The 19,738-nt window shown below is 41.6% G+C and overlaps 1 protein-coding gene across 3 annotated transcripts in view; it reads right to left on the bottom strand.

The window, feature by feature from the left end:
- SPHKAP (SPHK1 interactor, AKAP domain containing) overlaps nucleotides 1-19,738 on the bottom strand; it is a 74,211-nt gene that overhangs the window by 29,122 nt on the left and 25,351 nt on the right. For all 3 annotated transcript variants that reach the window (XM_077929908.1, XM_077929910.1, XM_077929909.1), the window contains exon 3: nucleotides 13,976-14,086. In XM_077929908.1, the coding sequence (XP_077786034.1) occupies nucleotides 13,976-14,086 (111 nt within the window). The remainder of the gene's footprint in view (nucleotides 1-13,975; nucleotides 14,087-19,738) is intronic.

Genomic DNA, 19,738 nt, shown 5'->3' with positions numbered 1-19,738 from the left:
CCCTTGGATATCTCTTTGTATTAATAAAAGTTGTGCCACAGCAGATAGGCATTGTAGCCATTTGGGCTGGATAGTCCATGGCTGGCCCAAGGCATTTTGATGTTCAAGGCAAAAAAATGACAATGACCTTCACCTTTACTTCTTTTGGAGCTACTAAGTTAGCCTAGCGAGCCCCCTTACCCCCCCTTGCTTGACCTTTTGGATTCTGGAAGCTGACTGACACATATTTGTGGTTACCAGCTCAGCCTTTCTTTGTGGTACATGAGTTCTGGGTGCAAGAGGGTGGTGCTGTTTACACATGCCGCAGCCATTTCCAATGCTGTCTTAATCTTGTTCAAACAACGCTTTGAACAAACTCTAGTCTTCCACTCATTCAGACTAAATGGGAAACTGAAGTTTGTTCCAAAGCTTACATATCAGCTTGAAATCTCCTGTCCTCGTGTGCAAATGTAGAAGGGGGCAGGGAGAATACAAGCTGGAGACTTACTGTATAATTCATGCATGTATCACTAAAGTATGATTTCATATTGTATCAACTCAAGCGTCTATGTTGGATTGTGCCCACCGGTTTGACCCACTTACTCATATGAACCAGACCTATAACGAAGGCAGTTAAGCAGCACCACTTTAGACAAACCAGGAATATTGTGAGAAAAACACCTACCTCATTGTTGCCATACACTTAAAAAAATCAGTAGCCTAAGTAACAATTTCCCAAAGGTATGCATGGTTGGTTTTATGTAAGATTTGACTTAAAGGTGACTGTTATTTCAGTAACTTCCATCATATATTTTATGTTGGGCTTTGTTCTGCCAGTTCAGGCTAGCCAGTTATGCTGCATTACAGTTTTTGTCAAAAACTAGCATTCATTTTTTGAAAAGGGAGGAAGAAAAGGTTCTAAAAACTCTGTGCATGACTGTGTTGACAAGTTCAATTATTTAAAAACTCTAAGAATTACCTCCTAAGTTTCCGAAGGAGTCTTAAAACACCAGCCAGCTGTTAACAATGTATTATGACTTCCATAACATTACTGCCCTACCGGGAGGTGAGTCATTTTTGTGAACTACCTAAGTACCTGAATAAAGAAATATACAAATAAATACACACACAACTTTGGAGATCCACGTGTGAAATGTTTACTTGCCACTTGCAAAAAAGAAAGAAAGGTGACTGGAAAAAAAAAAAAAGGTCTGTTAACTTTAGTGACTTAGTTTTATATGTAATAAAAAGAGGTATAAATCTCCTGTCTTGCCTGCTGCCTCTGCCTCTGAAGTCTCCCTTCTCCTTCAGATGCTTGAACCGTAATCTAATCATCTGAGGCAGTAATTATATATCACAAGCTTTCTTAAATCTTATCATGGGGAAGGTTTTTTACGCTACCTTGCATTTGATTCTTTTACCCACACCGTTCCCTTCTGCCTAGTCTTGCCCTGCTACCCACCCCACACGGGTCCATCAAACCTCTGCCGTTGACAGTTTAAACACCTAAAGGGAGCGAACCATTTCTGCAGTCTTCAAACCAGAGATTTCTTGACGAGTCTTCGGGGATTTACATAGGCTTCTACAGCTCCTGTTTCCTCTAATGTGTTTTATTTCCTTGCTAGGATGGCCAGGAGTCTTAATTCACAGAAGGCAGTCCTCTGTTTTGAAGGACTGCATCCAGTTTAAAGATTTTTTAAAAAACCATTAGAAAGCAGAACAGGAGCCCTGTAGCTGCACATCACCAGAAGGCAGCTGGCAGCAGACTGAGCAAGCAAACAGGTGACTTGGTCATTCTTCCCCGCTATGGTGAGATGTACAGCATTTCTATTCAAATTAAAACAACCCTTTCTAAATCTGCACTAAAACATGTAAATCTTCATATGCAAATTTTATGCAAATAGCTGCCCTCTTGTAACTTTTTTTTTTTTTGGAGGGTGGATGATGTTTAATTAGCAGAATGAGGACATGGTGCCGACACGGCCGCTTAAATGCGGCTAAACCCCGCCCTAAGCCAGCCCTATTGGCTGGCTGACTGGTGTGGTGCGGCAGCTGGGAAACTGACACAGGGGGCCGAAGATGCCCCCCTGCCGACGCAGGAACAGCTCACAACACCTCCCATCTGGTAGGAGGAGAGGCTTTACCAACAACTTCCAGTAATTGAGGCTTATGCAGTGCTTTTTTTCTTTAAAATGTTTATGGGTACTCTCATTTTGACTCAAGAAAATCACCATTTTATAGTTCAAATCTGGAAAAATAAATACAGTAAATGGACAAAAGTACAAAGATTCACAACCAAATAAACGCACACCCACCCCTTAGAGAACTAGCACTAGGGGAAGTGGGCTGGTTTAGAACCTTGGGGGGTCTAGAACCTTTGCAGCAAGTTTTTACATGGGAAATGTGGTCTTTTTTTAAGGCACCCCCCTCCTCACTTCCAGTTTGAAATGGTATGCTCCATTCTATGACCTCAGGATTCTGCTATATGTGAGCCAGCCCTGCCCATGCAGCAGAATGTGCTGTTAGAATACTTAGGCGGCAGAGTGGATTGTACCACTTCAGACTGGATGCGAGTTTTCTCCTTGATGGACTAAGGTCCCACCCCCTTTCCTTTTTACTTGCAATGTTTGCTTGTTTGTTTGTAGGAGAAAGGTAGCCAAAATGGCATCTCTCTCTATCAGCCTGAAGCCATGAACCAAGTCAATGTCAGCAAGCAAAAATGTGTGCATTTATGCATTACATCTTTCAGTTGTCCTGCACCCACTGACGGAACTTATTCAATAGTATACATCCAACTTTTTCTTTTGTGTACAACAGCATCTAATACTGGACCTTTTCCTGCCAACAGTACATATTTTGACAGCAAAATATTTCCAATTTGTTTGAAAACTGGATCTTAAAGCTTTGCTGGGATATGCTGAATTTTAAAATTACGATTTATTTGTTTTGATTTTGGGATTATAAATGAACACCATTGTGATATTAAGGTACAACACATGTGAACTCTGTAATTTAACAGAAATGCATAATGTCCCGTTAATCTTTCAAGGAGTCACTGACAGGACACACTACAAGGAACCTGTGGACACGTGTTACATTCTAGAAACCTCTTGTCTACTTACTGTATAATTAGTGTGTACTTAAGACTGTCAGATGTAGTACAGAAGTGGTAGATTAGTGACTAAATTTAAGAATTTTATTATACTCTGTTGGTGCCAATGGGTCTGTCTCAGTCAACTGAGAAAGGTTCGTGATTTGCTAATAGTCACTATTTTTTCATTTTAACATCACATTTAATCTCTGAAATCTCAATGAGACACGTTGAGACGTGATCTCAGTGTTACAACCACAACCTTGTAGTATCTGCCTTGTAGATCTGCCTGCCCTTTCTGGTGGTGTTAGGCTTTGCTGAGGTGATAATTATTATTTCCACACTTTTTGCCTATTTTTAAACACATGCATACTGTATCAAAGGTCTGTAAAAACAGCAGCTATAAGCATCCTCTGCGAGTCATGAATCATCAACACTTGTCAACCTGCTCACCTACGTTAAAGTCATCAATTCAATTAATTTGACAACTTAAATATATGCTCTTGAAACCTTAAATGTCACTGTATAATTCAGGGAAAGGTTGCCATAGCTGAACTTTAACATCCACATTTTAAAATCAGTCCATTGTTTTAGCACATGCTTGACTTCACTATCATATTATTTATAATTTATCTCACAACAATATCCCTGAGAGTAAAATTTGAATTATAAACCAGGGTAAGGGTTAGTTAGACAATTCTCCTAGCTACTAGATCATTTAAGTAATACACACAGCACATGTGATGTCTATTTGATCCATTTCTGAGGATATAATGTTATATACACATGTGTAACATTCCCATCCAGCTACAGCTCATATCAACACCTCACACAAACTGCTTTCTCCACACGGCAGTGGTTATAAATTTGCTTTTTTTGGGGGGGGGGGGAAAGGGTAATATGTGTGACTTTAAAAAAGAAACCCTGCACCGCTTTCTACACACCCACATGTTGGAAAGTGTGGCTTGTCTTGATGTTTTAGTATGCTGAAAGCCTTCTTTAGGCATTACAACACACACACACACACACGACTTTACAGTGAGGAGAGGGCATGCAAGGCCCACCCACGATGTCCCCACACATTCCAGCTTCTTCCCCAAACTGCTTAGCATGAAGGTCTGAAGCAGGATTCTAACCACATTCACGTGAACCTAGTTAGAACCTTCCATGTGATTCCCTCAACCAAAGGGCCACCTCCAGAAGCTCTGTTTATTCAGCATCCATCCTGATGAGCTTTGCACAAAACTTATGCAGCGGTTAGATTATGCCAAATCTTTATTGAGCATTCATTCTGATGAGCAGAGCTGAAAGAGCATTTATCCTGATTTGCTTGTGGGGTGTTTATGTGTTGTCTTGCTAATCATCCATTCACCTCATACTTTTCAGCGCATTCCCCTGTCACTTTCCTAACCACAAAAAGTCTGTGTTCCTTTTTAAATGTGGATTTCCTCCACTACACTACACTGAAAGGGCAGTTAACTCACTTTAATGATGCATTCCTGCATTTCTAGTGTGCCCCTGTATTCCTCCCCTCCACACACACACACAAAACAGCAACAGTGTGCAGGCACTATAATTCAGCTAAGCACTGTCAGAATCATCTAGCAGACTTTGTGTTCAGGAGATGAAGGGGCGAGGCCACAGAGATGTTGGTGGCAGGCCAGCACCCGCTTTCCTAGACCCTCTGCGCCAGGGTTTCCCAAACTTGGGTGTCTAGCTGTTTTGGGACTACAGTTCCCATCATCCCTGACCACTGGTCCTGCTAGCTAGAGATGATGGGAGTCGTAGTCCAAAACCAGCTGGAGACCCAAGTTTGGGAAACCCTGCTCTACACTGTTCTTCTTAACACAGTACGTAGAACTATGGAACTTGTTCCTGCAGGAGGCAGTGATGGGTACTAACTTGGGTGGCTTAAAAAGACAACAGGACAAATTCATGAAGGATAAGACTATCAGTGTATACCAGCCCTGGAAGTAATGCTTCTGAATACCAGTTGCTGGAAACTAGGGGTGGAGTGGGGGACAGTGCTCTTGTGCTCAAGTCCTGCTTGCTGGTTTCCTACAGGTTGGCAACCATGAGAACAGGATGCAGGACTAGATGGGCCATTGGCCTGATCCAGAAGGCTCTTCTTATGTTCAGTGCAGGACCCAAGGCAGCTCACAGCATTCACGGTTGCTAGTTATATGTGGCAGATAAACCAGATCAACATCTCTCATATTCCAGAGGATTGTCATCGGGAGACAGTGCCTAAACCTTGAGGCGAACTGCAGAGAGCAGCTGAATCACCAGAGGCACAGTACGTCAGCATTTGTACTTCAGGCAAAGTCTGCACCTGTCACACTCAGCTTGACTGAGGAGGTTTTAAAATAGTACCTAATTTTGATGAAAAGTCAGTCGTTATATTTAAAAAAAGGAGTTTTGACTGCTTAAAAATGAAATAGCTCATAGCATCATGAGATTTTGGAGGCAACAACCTATTTAATTAAGTGCATGAAGAGAGCCAAGAAGATGGTGTGAACACAGTAGGTACATATATCTATAGGGGTTTAAGTACAATGGAGAAGAAAGAACACTGATAAGGAGAGAACTAAAGAGGACGGGAATTGTAAACCTTTTGTAACTCCAACAACGAATTACACATAATGATCTCAACTCAACATCCCATGATTTACTAGGCTGAAAATCAGCCTTGCAAACCTTTCCTTGCAAACCAGCTTTGGGACTTCTACCATGGTCTGGTTATACTTTAAACTACAGTTTCCTGATGTATCTGAACAGGGAAACTGTGAATTAATCTCAGTTTAATAACCACAATATGGCTTGAACATTCGTATACCACGGACCCCTCTTATGGTTAAACTTAAAAAATATATGTATATCAAATGTCTACAGAAGTATACAAGTATGCAGAAGTGTTGTATATGGGCACTGCATGTGACCATCTTTTCTTGCTTTAGTAGCTTCAAGTTACTGCTTACCTTCCCTAACCACAACATCTGGGACACACCAGATGTTTTAAGATACAATTCCCATCACTCGTGACCATTTGGGCGAGCTGAATTTTTCAACTTCCGAATTCCAAAAATGCTAAAAAGTTTTAACATGACTCGGGGATTCAAAAGGTCAGCATATCTGGCTATTAGCCAGAAGGTTGCAGGTTTGAGCCCACCCAGGGGTAGATGTGAGCAGAATTTGCTGCACGCATGGTGTTGAACTAGATGACTCCTGGGATCTCTTCCAAGTCTATAATTCTATGGTTCTATGATCATATGAATATGCCTTGAGGCACAATCTTATGCAAAACTGCCCCCATGCACTGACAGGACTTTGCCATTTTCTCACCACTGCTCACTTATACAGAACCCACATTATCACTGAAACTGTGTCTTTACTCCCATGGCTGTATTATATTGTTCATGGGTGACTCAACCCTGAGTTGTAGATAATTGATAGGTAAAAACAGATGCCCGTGCCCCATTAGTTGTGTATTCCAGGATAAGAATATAGCTCTTAAGAGAGACTACATAATGCCAAGTAATGCAAGGATGACTTATTTAAGCAAAACATGTCAACAAAGAAATGTACAGAGGCACAATATTTACAGAAAATGAAACCCATCTCACTGGAACATATTCAGACTAATTATTTGGAAGAAATTGATGGAGTGCATCTCATGGTAATTTTCATAGATGCCAAAACCTCGTTGGCAGGGGGGGAAACCATACACATAACAGCTACAGAGAGTGGAAATGAAAACATTTGGATTAAATGGCCTTTCATTCATCTCATAAAATCATGCTCATGGTGATGGAACTGAAAATATAATGAGGAAACAAGAGACGTTTTGAAGTTTCTCTTGGAAGCACTTCCAGAACCTTGACTTTAGTTATGGGGTTTCAAGACAATACTGTATATTGTGACAGGAAAAGAGCCACTCAAGTGGGATATTTATTATCTTTTGGCACCTTGTTTTGATGTGACCCATTTTAATTTATTGCAAGTTTCTCCGGTTGTGCAGTCATGTACTTTTACAAGCACAACAGATACGTACGAAGGGGGCTCTGATGCCCCCATGGAATCCTGCACCATGGAACAGCATCTCTGGATCACTTCCCAATATGGAAGTGGAGAGAACGCTTGCGTATATAGAGCTTTGAGGCCTAGAGTACTGAGGTCTTCTGAGTGTCCTGCCATAAAAGGAAGCATATGGAATTCAACAGGAGCATGCTGATATTATTACCCTGTGAACATTAGAAGCACAATTGAAAAGACTTCATAAGAAGCACTAAGGCAGCGTGTCTTGGAAAAACAGATAGCAGTTGGAGTTACACCACCTTTTTTGCCGACATATCTTAGACCGGGTTGACAGGTCACATGACTGAGATGAACAGATAGGATCCAGGCTAAGTCTCCTGTCTCTTGTTCTGCCTCCACCATGCCAGTGGAATTTTCAGGCTTAAGATCCACCAGGCTCAGCTGAAGCAGCTAAGCCAAGATGGGGGAGATATGCTAGCATATTTCCGGCTCAGCTGAGGGCGTGGGACAGCAAAGCTCAGCCAGAGACCCACTGGATCCTAACCCCACTCATCCCAGTGAATCTCGCAATAGGATTGCTCCCTTATTATTCAGTCTGGAGTCTGCAGCTTGGAACTGAGGCTATAAGCTGGTCACATGGCTACAACATTTAGCCTAAGTTTCGTACTACTTTGCTAGTTATTTAATTATATTTATATTCCACTCAATAGGCAGAATAACCAAGACGTTTAAATCATCATCATCATCATCATCATCATCATCACCACCACAAATAAACTACATGTATCATAGCAACATGCATCTAGGATTCATAATATGCACCTAGATTCATAAATATAGCAGAACGTTGCAACCAAACCCAGTTAAGACTTCAGGGGGCATTTAAATTGAACCAGTTTCTGACCCATGAACATTCTGTGGCATGTGGAATGGTGCAACTCCTGAGAAGGCCCACTTTTTGAATGTCATAAGACACTTTCTTATCCTTCTACCTCCAGCTCTGCATAACATCTTGCCTAATACAGAATTCTGTAGAACTCCAAAGCATGCCACTATTTTGACGTTTTGGTTGTTCCTAATAAAGGTGTTGCCTTGTTGTGGATTTAGGAGTTATTTCTTAATGAAATTCACAAGACAACAATGTAATAAAAACAAGAATAACTGAGGGATCATCCCCCCTTCCCTGAATTGTTCTATTTACTTCTTAACCTGCTCATTAAATTGCAGCAACCATAGGAATATAAACATTCCTGCTGAGAGCAAAACAGCTTGCTCCTACACTCTTACGAGTAACTTGATGGTATTCTGTTTTCTCTGTTAATAAACGATTTTTAAATAAGAACAATAGAGTTACTTATTAAATCGTAAAGATCATTTCCTGCAACACTGTAGATGTTATCTCTAGAACAGGCTCCTCCTCCTCTGCTAGCTAACTAGATGACTTAGCCAGTTTCAGTCGCCTCACCTTATCCTTATGCTCAACAAATCTGAAAGAGACAATATGTGTGAGAGGTGAGTGCTGCACTTACATGCATTGTTCAGACGGGATAGCTCAGCTGATTAGAGCTTGGGTGCTGATGCTAAGGTTGCAGGTTCGATCCCCATAAGGGACAGCTATATATTTCTGCATTGCAGGGGCTGACTCTATGATTCAAGCAAGTTGGAGAGAACATGATTCATCTCAAATAGCAGGTAATGTAGGGTTGCCATACACCTGGATTTTTACAGACATATCCGGAATACTGCAGTCAGCAGCAGCGTCTGGGTGGAAATCGGATAAATCTCCAGGAAAATTTGGATGTATAGCAGCCCATGTTGGCAGTGCAGTTTTTGCCGTTTTCCCATAAAAATAGTTCAAAATCGGCATTTTTTGTGTGAATTTGCCCAAAAAAGGTCAACAACTTTTCTGCGTGGATTTTTTTCACTGTTTGAAATATGACAACCCTAGGTAATGCCAACTGGTTTGCAACCTATTCTCCTCTCTTTCATTTTTGTTACCATATCCTACGAAGTACATGGAAACTGTCACGCCCTCGTTCCTGCCATCCGTCTCTTGGCATTCTAAAATCACATGGTCCTTGCTGTCACACTCCTTTCCCCATTCCTCTGCTTAGGGTGATAAAACATGGCAGCTGCAGGGAATAGCTCTCCTTTTGACAGAAGAAGTCTGACAAAGCACTTAACCGTTTCCTCCTGACCCAATTAATGTTTGCCCTTTGGGGAGAAAAAAATGTCATGATGCACATTTCCATGCCCCAGTGGTATAACTTTAGCCAAAACACCTGAAGGACACTGGATTGGGCAAAGGCTATTATTATTATTATTATTATTATTATTATTATTAATTGCATGTATATCTCACCCTTCCTCTTGAAGGAGCCCAGGGCAGCAAACGCATCCACAATTCAAAAAAGGAAAGTGCTCTAAATAGTTAAAAGCATTCCGAATGTTTACTCTCTTTGGCCTAAAAAGGTTTTGAAGTTGCTGCCTTAACGCAACACACACCAGATTTGGTCAGATTTCCCACTCTACTCCCTGCCTAAATATTTCAAGAAGCACCACTATGTGTCTTACCACATTTTGGAAAGTGCTCAGAAAAGAATGTAATTGACACTTAGTGCCAATTATATATCAAGCGCCTGTAAGAAAAATAATATCCCAGTGGCTTTATAGGCACATTAAAAACTGTCCTTAGTTTAACTACTTGGCTGCATTGCCAAGAGTCCCTTTCTTCAGATTTCATTGCTTCAGAAACAGCTGTAAATGTTTTCTTCTCATTAAGGATTACTCCTTTTTGGTTTCGGTCTAAATTGATTGTCACTTGTGATTTAAACTTAAAGAAAATATGCCAATAAATATTTATGTCATGCAAGCCATCTGCTACCCTTTTGTACAATATGCTAATGATTAGCAAGGCACCATTTCTCTATACCTGACGTCATCTGGGTCACAGTAAACCCTGGACTCATGATAGCAAGCAATCGTGCCAATGCATAAGCAACATCAAGCTGAAGACTCATTGGGGATTCCGTTTCTAAGGGCTGTGATAGATCACAGGTGCAAAGTAAAGGCCGTATCTTCAAATACGCATCATGCTCCACATCAACCACCTGGCCCTATGGAGCATCATTTACAGCCTTACCAGTCCCGGGCTATATGCCCAGTTCTTCTAATAGCACTTTTGCAAGTTTCCTATTTATTTATTACTAAGTGGATTTGTCAAAAGTGGTCTCCAAATACACCCTTAACAGGCAAGAGCAAACAAGCAAGAGAACAAACCCAGTAGAATAGCAATTATTGGATGAGCTGGGATATTTCCCCAGTGTACCCCACAATCCTGAACAGTCGGGGAACAATAAATTAAAACAGATAAAACATAAGCTTCCAGTTCATGAGTTGCCACTTAAGCATGGCAGGAATTGTGCTGCAACAGCCCAAGAGATATCTTTTGTCTGGTAAGCAGGGCAGGTCTATGCAGTGCCGATCTATTTGCTCTCCATAAGCCTTAGGGACGCGGGTGGCGCTGTGGGTTAAAGCCTCAGCGCCTAGGGCTTGCCGATCGAAAGGTCGGTGGTTTGAATCCCCGCGGCGGGGTGCGCTCCCGTTGCTCGGTCCCAGCGCCTGCCAACCTAGCAGTTCGAAAGCACCCCCGGGTGCAAGTAGATAAATAGGGACCACTTTCTAGCGGGAAGGTAAACGGCGTTTCCGTGTGCGGCTCTGGCTCGCCAGAGCAGCGATGTCACACTGGCCATGTGACCCGGAAGTGTCTCCGGACAGTGCTGGCCCCCGGCCTCTTGAGTGAGATGGGCGCACAACCCCAGAGTCCGGCAAGACTGGCCTGTACGGGCAGGGGTACCTTTACCTTTACTTTAAGCCTTATGAGATGACCATTTGTTTTTAAACAGAAGCCATGATCTGCAGTGAGGAAGGGCAAACACAGCAGTAACTTTGGCTCTGTCCAGACTCAGCAGCAGTTAAGTTGCCTGAGAGGAGAACTAGGTGTCAAACTGCACATTATGCTTACGGCAGCTACATCTCCAACTTTCTTTCTTTATTTACAGGCACAAGGGAAAACCTGATTGTTAATAGTACTGTTCCCATCTATGATACCAGCTAAAAACTGTCCTTTCCCCAGCATTCAAAACTCCCATTGCTCTAGCTGTGTTTTGCGACAGGGAATTTCATTAATGCGGGCAATTTCTGAGCTCTGGGTACAGTACTGCGCCTAAGATTTCAGATTAAAACTGCCCCTGCTGGAAGGAAAGGAGGACCTTTTTCTGCCTCCCTACTTCCAGCCACTTTCTGAAGATTGAAGATAGGATCCTCATAAGAATATTAGGGGGGCAGCAGGAGAAGTATTGCTTTTTTTGCAGTCTTCAGATGAGAACTAGACCATGTGAAAAATGAACATAAGATTTTAGCTGCAGTTCATTCATTTTCAGCTTTGTATTCTTGTTGTAAAAAAGTGTGCCTAGACATTCTGTTGTTGTGCCCATAACCTCGATTTATGGTGCCATTTAGCTCCTAGCTTTCATATTTCAGTTTCTAACATTGCCTTTCTCCTAAACAGCTATGAAGGCTAGTAAAATAACCTCCACTGGGGCCAGTTGGAACCTTTTTACTAACTCACATAGTCTGGGGACAGGAGTTTTATGGAGGCGGGGGGGGGGGAGTCACAGCTGGGGAAGGAAGAGCCAAATTTCTGCATTTCATGGTCCCAATAACAACTGAGGCTGTATTTAAACAACACAGATTTAAATCTGTGCAGAAATGAAGAACTTCTTTTTCCCCTCTGCCTGCTATATGTTAAGCATAATGTGCAAAATTTGCTCCTGAACTACTTGTTTCTTTTCACACTGAATGGTTGGGGGGGGGGAGGGAAGCAGGGTATGAAAGCACTATTTGATTACTTATGTATTAGAGTTTGCAATATTTACATTTTAATGCAAACTTCCACAACAAAGATCAGGGATAAATTATTTTCCTCCTCCCTCATAACAACAGGCTAGCGAGTAAGTGTGAGAGATTGGGGCAGGAGAATTCACCGGCTGAGCTCTCATTTGAAGTGGAGTCTCCCCCGTCTGAACCTGATATTGTTAACCACCACACCAAGCATATATATATTGGCTTGCATGAGAGAAGAAGGCACAGCAGGTAAACAACACCCTAATCATCTGTTGGGACTGGAGATTATGCATGGGGCCAGGCTGAGCCCTAGCCATGGGCTCTCCTTTACAGACACCCAGGGGAGAATCTTTTGCTGACATGAAGCCACTCCAGCTTTGAGAGGATGGCACCGTGGATGGCCACAACACCGTGGAATGAGACACAGAGAACCTTTGCTAGCGGAAACAACCCAGAATTATACGGAAGCTGTTGCTTGGCCACTTAAGCAGGTAAGAACTGTCTCTAGGCGACGAGTCAAGCACAATTTGGTTATTTTCTCCCTGTTACAGGCAGCAAATGATTAACACAGGCATGTGTGAAGCAGATGGGCTAGTAAACAATTTTGTGATCTAATAATAATAAGGGACATGTGCAACGCTGGAACAGAGAGGACATTGTATCTTGGCTGTATTCCTTCACATTTACTAATGAGAAGGCCACGTGATGACACGCCTTTAAAAGGCCTTGTGTTCACTCATGTACCATATTTGGAAAAGGGCTGTGGCTTGTTACTGCCACGGTTTTAACCACCAGCTAACTTATTCTTCTTCCTTGGCAGAATATAATTAAGGTGTTTTAAAGACTGAGCTAGGGATTAAACTAAAAATACCTCTCTAGTAATAACAGCTTAGGTTTGGGGAGGAAACAAAGACCCAAAGATGCAAAGCTTTTTTTAAAAAATAAAATAAAAAATAAAGGGTAGCTTGACTCATACTCACTGTTGCAAGATAAAGTAACTACACACACCACTAATTCTCAGTTGGCATGCCAAGTACTAGGAACAATGCTTGAAAGCAATGTAAGAACACAAACAGACCTGTGGGATGCACAGCTTGCTTCCACTCCCCATTATAAACAATTGTTCTTGTTGATTAAAAAGTGGGCAGCAAAATGCATGCCTTATTAAGTTATTCCTACAGTAACCATAGTTGCTACTGGTAGTGGTTCAGAGATAGCATGAACACAGCATTAAAGACAGGGGTGGGAAATGTGTAGCAGTCCAGATACTGCTGGACTACAACTCCCATCATCCCTGCCCATTGGCTATGCTGGCTGGGGTTTAAGGGAGCTGGACTACAACAACATCTGGAGGGCCACAGGTCCCCCATTGCTGCATAAGGAAAGCATCTTTAAACAAGTAATCTGGGAAGAATAAGTACAGTTCTCTTTACCAATATTAATGTTGCAAAGGTATACCTATGGTTGCTTAACTAGCTCTCAAGCCAAATAACCATTCTTCATGTTACAATTTCTCTATACTGGGTTATAAACATGTATCACTCTACAGAGCAAACTCCATTAGAGGAGAAATGTAATATGAAAAGCAGTCCTAAAAGTAACATTTTAAAAGTTGAATGCGGCCAAGATACTATATAAGTTTCATCTTAACAAAAGCCACATTACTGACACTGTTTCCCTTCTACTCTGGGTAGTCTTCTCTCTTGAGATCAATCTCACATGCCACCCCTTCTCCTGCTCTGTAATCCTGTAATTTCATGTAAACCAGCACTGATAGCAGAAATCAGAAACACGCAGTAGAGTTGCGAAATTTCATTTTTGATTGCCTAAATAGTTGACTGTGTTTTTGCTAATAGGCAGTGGTTTTCAAACAACAAGCCAATACATTTTCAGATTTACGATTTATTCGCTGTTCTGACTGCACATTCCTTCTCCTGCTAGGGTTTGGATCGCTCAAGGACTTACAGAGGCATAGTTCTTCTCCAACTGGTCCTCCACGATGCCAATCTGGCATGGTGTCCTCTGATTCTGGAACCAGTAGTCTGTTGATTCTAGCAGGCTGTTACTGCAGAGAACCTGTGGAAACACAAGATTTCATAGTCCTCCTTCCATCAAAGTCATGAAGCCTAGATGCCTGCATCAGTGGAAGTTTTCAAATCAATTTTGCTTTTGAGTCATCAAACAATTTAAAGTGGCAAGTCCCCCCCAAAAGGGATGGGGTGAGGCAGGGCAAGGAGAGAAAATCCAATCCTCTTGCATCTCGGTGACATGACGTGGCAACCCAGCAGAACCTATACCAGGAAAACTGGTGGTGTAAGTCAAACTTTATTTTAAAGGCTCGTTTTCCAAAATTTCACTTTGGAAGCTCAAACCATCATGTAGGTTCTTAACTATGACTAGCACAATTCATGTATCTGAACGCTGCGATTGGGTTCATCTCAATGCAACAATATTTTGGCTTAATAAAACATGGTTTATTCAACTCGGAACAAACATTGTGCCTGCATGCTCCTTCCTTGCTCCTTCCCTTCAATTCCTGTACATTGACTTTGACGCCTGAATTGTGATTACCTTAAACTAGAACCTGACACGGGAAACTGTGGTTTAATCTTTGGACTTCAAATTACATTAGGGCATTAGCATGGTTTCAGATTGTAGTGTACAATCCAAGATTAAAACTCGAATTTACATCATTTTTGATGTAATAAAAAATGAAAGTAATCATGATACGAGACCTAAAGCCATGGAAGGAATGAGGGATGGGGAAGAAGGGCAAATGTGTAAGCATAATGTTAAATTCCTAGCTTACTAAACCATGGTTTCATTTGCTTTCAGCTCTATCTTTCTCATGTTTCAGCCTTGCTTATCCATCATCTGGCTAGTGTTCAAAACAAAAACTCATTGTGTCCTCAAGGACTGAACTTCTTGGCGAGGCTTTTGTGAGCACAAACGTGGAGCCTGCCCAAGCTCACTTTCGAACCCAAACTAAGCAAAGAATGCTCAGTCCCTGTTTCTTTAAAGCAAAACTTTTTTTAAATAATGCATTGATACCTTTAAATAATTTTTTTCCAGCTCATTATATGTTTCTATGCAAGAGATTTTCTCATTTTGCATTAAAATAGGTTTCCCTCCTTTTAAAGCCACGCTTCATTGAAATGCCTCTTTTTTAAAAAACGGTGACTAGCTCAAAATTGCAGGCAGTGACACCACACATATATTTGGTGCTAAGCATATTGTAATAAAGTATACTTATTATTCTAGGCTCTGATTCTATAATGTGAATGGGATGCCATTTGCCACCTTTGAAAATAAACACAATAAATAACACCATATTAAAGTGATTGGAAATGTACATAAAAATTCATACACATGAACTGTGATGGGAAATGAACTGAACATTATGTGCTAGTAAGATATAAACAATGTGATGCAAGTCCTTTCTCTTTAGGGATTTCACTAGTTGAAGGCAATTATACATTTGAACACTGGAATCCTAAATATGTCTACGCAAAAGCAAATCCTTTTGAATTCAATGGGACTTGCTCCCAGGTAAGTACAGGTAGCATAGCAGCTTCATGGCACATCTTATACATGCCTTTTCAAGAAGTACGTCCCACTGAATAAATTGAACTAATAAGCATGTAATCATTCTGTTTGGCACAAATAATCAGGATGACTCGTGCTTAATACAAATAATACAAGCAAATGGTTCCTGTAAAAAAAAATATTGCTGCAGTGTTTTGGTTACACAAGAATCCACAACTTGGAGAATGACTTTGCTGTTTGTATAAAGGGATGTAACTGTCTCTCTCATGCATTTCACTTTGAGTTTGGAATACAGCGGGGGGCAGGGATTGATTTGAAACCCTTCCTGAACCATCAATTGGCATGGGAAAATCTGAACTGTAACTTTGAAACTCTTAATAAATATTTAAAAAAAAAAAAAGGAAAATCTGAAATGTATGAAATAATTGTTTGGGGAGAAATCCATGTGCATAGAGATAATTACGAGGTTATTATTGTTATTATTGTTAGCACCTGTCTGTCTCGAAAGACAATGGGGTGTGCCTCCAGGGGCGAAACCGCTGGAGAATCACAGCGCCTGCTGTGGCTGCAGAGACTGGTATCTAGTAAGTTCCTCCTGCATTGTTTTTGCTGCATTAGCAGCATGGTAATTAAGAGATGGATGCAAAATAATTATGAAACTTCCACCTGGCAGTTTTGTCGGATACCACATCAGTATATCAGTCTTAGCAAGATTAGCTCTCATAATCAGTTTCTCACTAGACATAACATCCCCCCAGCCATGGAAAAAAAGTCTGCCTTTCCACATAGGAGTATATATGGTCCTATGGTGTAAAGCAGGAGTGGGGAATCTGTGGTCCCCCAGATGTTGTTGGACCCATCAACGCCAGCCAACATGGCCTACAACCGGGAATTATGGGAGCTGTAGCTCGACAACAACGTCTGGAAGGCTACAGGTTCTCTAATAATGATTTAACTAAAGGAGTAACAGCCACAGCAGGGACACTTACTGAAAAAGACTTCATAATGCTATTCATTATCTCCCTCCAAGTGTCTGTACTGAGCAATGTTTTCAGCTTAATTTCAGGGAAGCAGCAATTTGCATGGACCTACATGTGTTAATTCATGTAAATGAATGCCTCTTTAAAATAGGCAATCAACATGGAGTAAGTGCCGGAAGATAAACGGTCAGCTATTCATCCAATCATGGTAATGGAAATAAGATGTGGCTATTTGTTACCTGTTTGCGTAGGAGAGCTGAGTCGTTTGACTTCATTATAATAAAGCAGTTTATGATGCAAGAATGATGGGATTTGCTCCTTGAATCCGCTCTTGGCAACTTTTTTATTTGCAAAATATGCTAATATGCATACACAGCCTTTACCTGGTACACTGGAATCCTAATGAAAAATAGATGTATTTCCCCACAGTTTGCACAATGCCGTTTACATAAAATTATAAGGATTTTCATGATAGCCAACTAAGCTTTACTCAGAGTAGACCCACTGAAATTAATGAATGTGGCTTTAATTTCAGTACGTCTGCTCTGATTAAAGCATAGCTGAATACCTCCCTTTAAATATATATATTCATACTCGATCACAACACATCAGATTTTGGGATAAAGTATGTGAAATATTCAGTTTTCAAACATGCAATAAGAATGGGAAGGAATTGCTGCCCTGTTGCTTTGAAACTATTCCTTGGTGCTACAGGGATGGGTGAATTCCTGATGGTGACAGCCATCAGCCTGATCCAGAAGCAAGTTAGAGGGTCTTGTTTAAGAATATTAATTCCAGGCAGCTTAAATCTAAGAGCTGCCTTACATTCGACATCAAGGTTGAGAGACTATGTGAAAGTGATTGGCACAGCCAACCCCCATCATTTCATATCATGTCAAAAGCCATCCTAGGCACCCTAATGATAAATTATTTTTGCCGCCGGTAATACGCAGGTAACTCCCAAGTGGAACTGTTGCACGAGGATTCAAGGATATTTAACGAATGGCAATCAGATTGCATGGAGGTTATCTAGGGTGAAGCGGAGAAGGGAGGAAATAAGTTCCCTTCCCACCACGTCTCAGTCCTTCGTTGCCTTCAGGGTACCTGCACCTGGCTAAGACTGAACAAAATGACCTGGCTCTTTAGGGATGGAGGGGAATGTCAGGAGAATATGAGCTGGTGAAACATGCATTTTTTGGCAGCCCTCCTCCTGTCTCCAGAAAGCAAGAACAATCCTTGTGCATGTATATACTCAGAAATAAGTCCCATTCAGTTTAATGGGGCTCACTCTCAGGTTAAGTACAACACAGGAAGCTGTCCTATACCAAGGCAGACCACTGGTCCATCTGGCTCAGGATTCTTATCTACACCAATGGGCAGTGGCTTTCCAGGGCTTCAGATATGGCGCCTCTCCCAAGCCCTACCATGAGAAGTTGGGATCTTTGCAGCACAAAGCAGTTATTCTTCCACTAAGCTAAAGCCCTCCCCCTAATTCAGACTCAGGGTTCTTTTATCTTATAGAACGAGGTGGTAGGCTGAGTGGTGTCATTCACTGTTAGCATTGCTCTGTTATTGTCCTGATAAAGGTAAAGGTAAAGGTACCCCTACCCGTACGGGCCAGTCTTGCCAGACTCTGGGGTTGTGCGCCCATCTCACTCAAGAGGCCGGGGGCCAGCGCTGTCCGGAGACATTTCCAGGTCACGTGGCCAGCGTGACATCGCTGCTCTCGCGAGCCAGAGCCGCACACGGAAACGCCGTTTACCTTCCTGCTAGAAAGCGGTCCCTATTTATCTACTTGCACCCGGGGGTGCTTTCGAACTGCTAGGTTGGCAGGCGCTGGGACTGAGCGATGGGAGCGCACCCCACCGCGGGGATTCGAACTGCCGACCTTTTGATCGGCAAGCCCTAGGCGCTGAGGCTTTTACCCACAGCGCCACCCGCGTCCCATATTGTCCTGATATTACTCTGAAAAATTGCCATGCCTTTATGGTCTAATAAAAGGTTTTCAAACAGAAGGGCATGTTAAACAATTGATGCTACTGCTTCTCCAACAACAATTCTCCCATTTAAAGCTATCTAGAGTGTAAGGCTTACTATATCAAATTGACGATGGTATTGCCTAATCAAATAATTAATTCCCACTGTCGGCATTTTTGCACAAAATAGTATCGCATTCATCACACCCCGGGGGTTTTTAACCACAAAAATTTGAGACAATTGCTTGAGAAAAGAAAGGATTTTTCAAGAGAAATTAGTAGAACAATCCCATCTGAGTATGAGCATCCAAATAAAATCTTTCATTATTTCTGAGGCAGAATGGTTCCCTATCTCAAACAAACCAGCAAAGTTTTAACAACTCAAAGGCCGAACCTTGACATAAACCTAACAGGAAAAGGCTTGATTCAGTCTTGGTTTGCTTAATATAATCCCTTAACTCCTCTCTTCATATTAATAGATCAGTTGAATGAGATGCTTTTTTCAGAAGACCTGGGAAAAGGTGTGTGTTTGGGGGGGGGAGAGCTTTTCCTGCTGAAATACTATTTGCATTTCAAATCCCAGGTACTGTGGTTGAAGCAATGAAATGGGATGCTTAGGAGAGTCTGGAATCTGCTTCCTTGAGCATGCAATGGCATTTCAGAAATGTTTGAGAAAGGTGACATCCTGGTTAAGAGGAAGGATTTGGACTAGATGATCCTTGTGGACACCTCTAACCCTATGATTCCATGATCAAAATCCCATCTCCATCCTCTCAAAAATTGTATGCAATTATCTTCCCATTCCACAAACAGAAAACTGAGAATCCATAATGTTATTTTTCCAAGATCATTAAGAGAATTCATGGCTGAGAAGTCTAAGTGACAATGTCTCCACTGCCCCCCAAAACAAACAAAAACCCTTTGCCACTTCTGTCTAGACTAAACTGTCACCATTATCCAATGTGTTGTCAACTGTCAATCAGTGAACACAAACAGTCTCTAACAATACATGCAATGAAAACTTAATAGTTTTGCCCGGGAGGGAAAGCAGCCCATAAATTAAGTATAACCTCATCTTTCTCTAAGTGACTAATATTACAGATGAATCCTACACATGTCTATTGGAAGTAAGTCCCACTGAATTCAATGGGCTTACTCCCAGGTAAATCAGTATAGAATCACAGCTTTAATATGTAATGGAGCTCTAAAGGGGCTCTGTTCCACAC

The sequence above is a fragment of the Podarcis muralis genome, chromosome 6, assembly GCF_964188315.1.
Source record: "Podarcis muralis chromosome 6, rPodMur119.hap1.1, whole genome shotgun sequence".
Lineage (NCBI taxonomy): Eukaryota > Metazoa > Chordata > Lepidosauria > Squamata > Lacertidae > Podarcis > Podarcis muralis.
The sequence above is the reverse complement of the archived record's forward strand: the minus strand, read 5'-3'. Positions and strand labels throughout refer to the sequence as shown.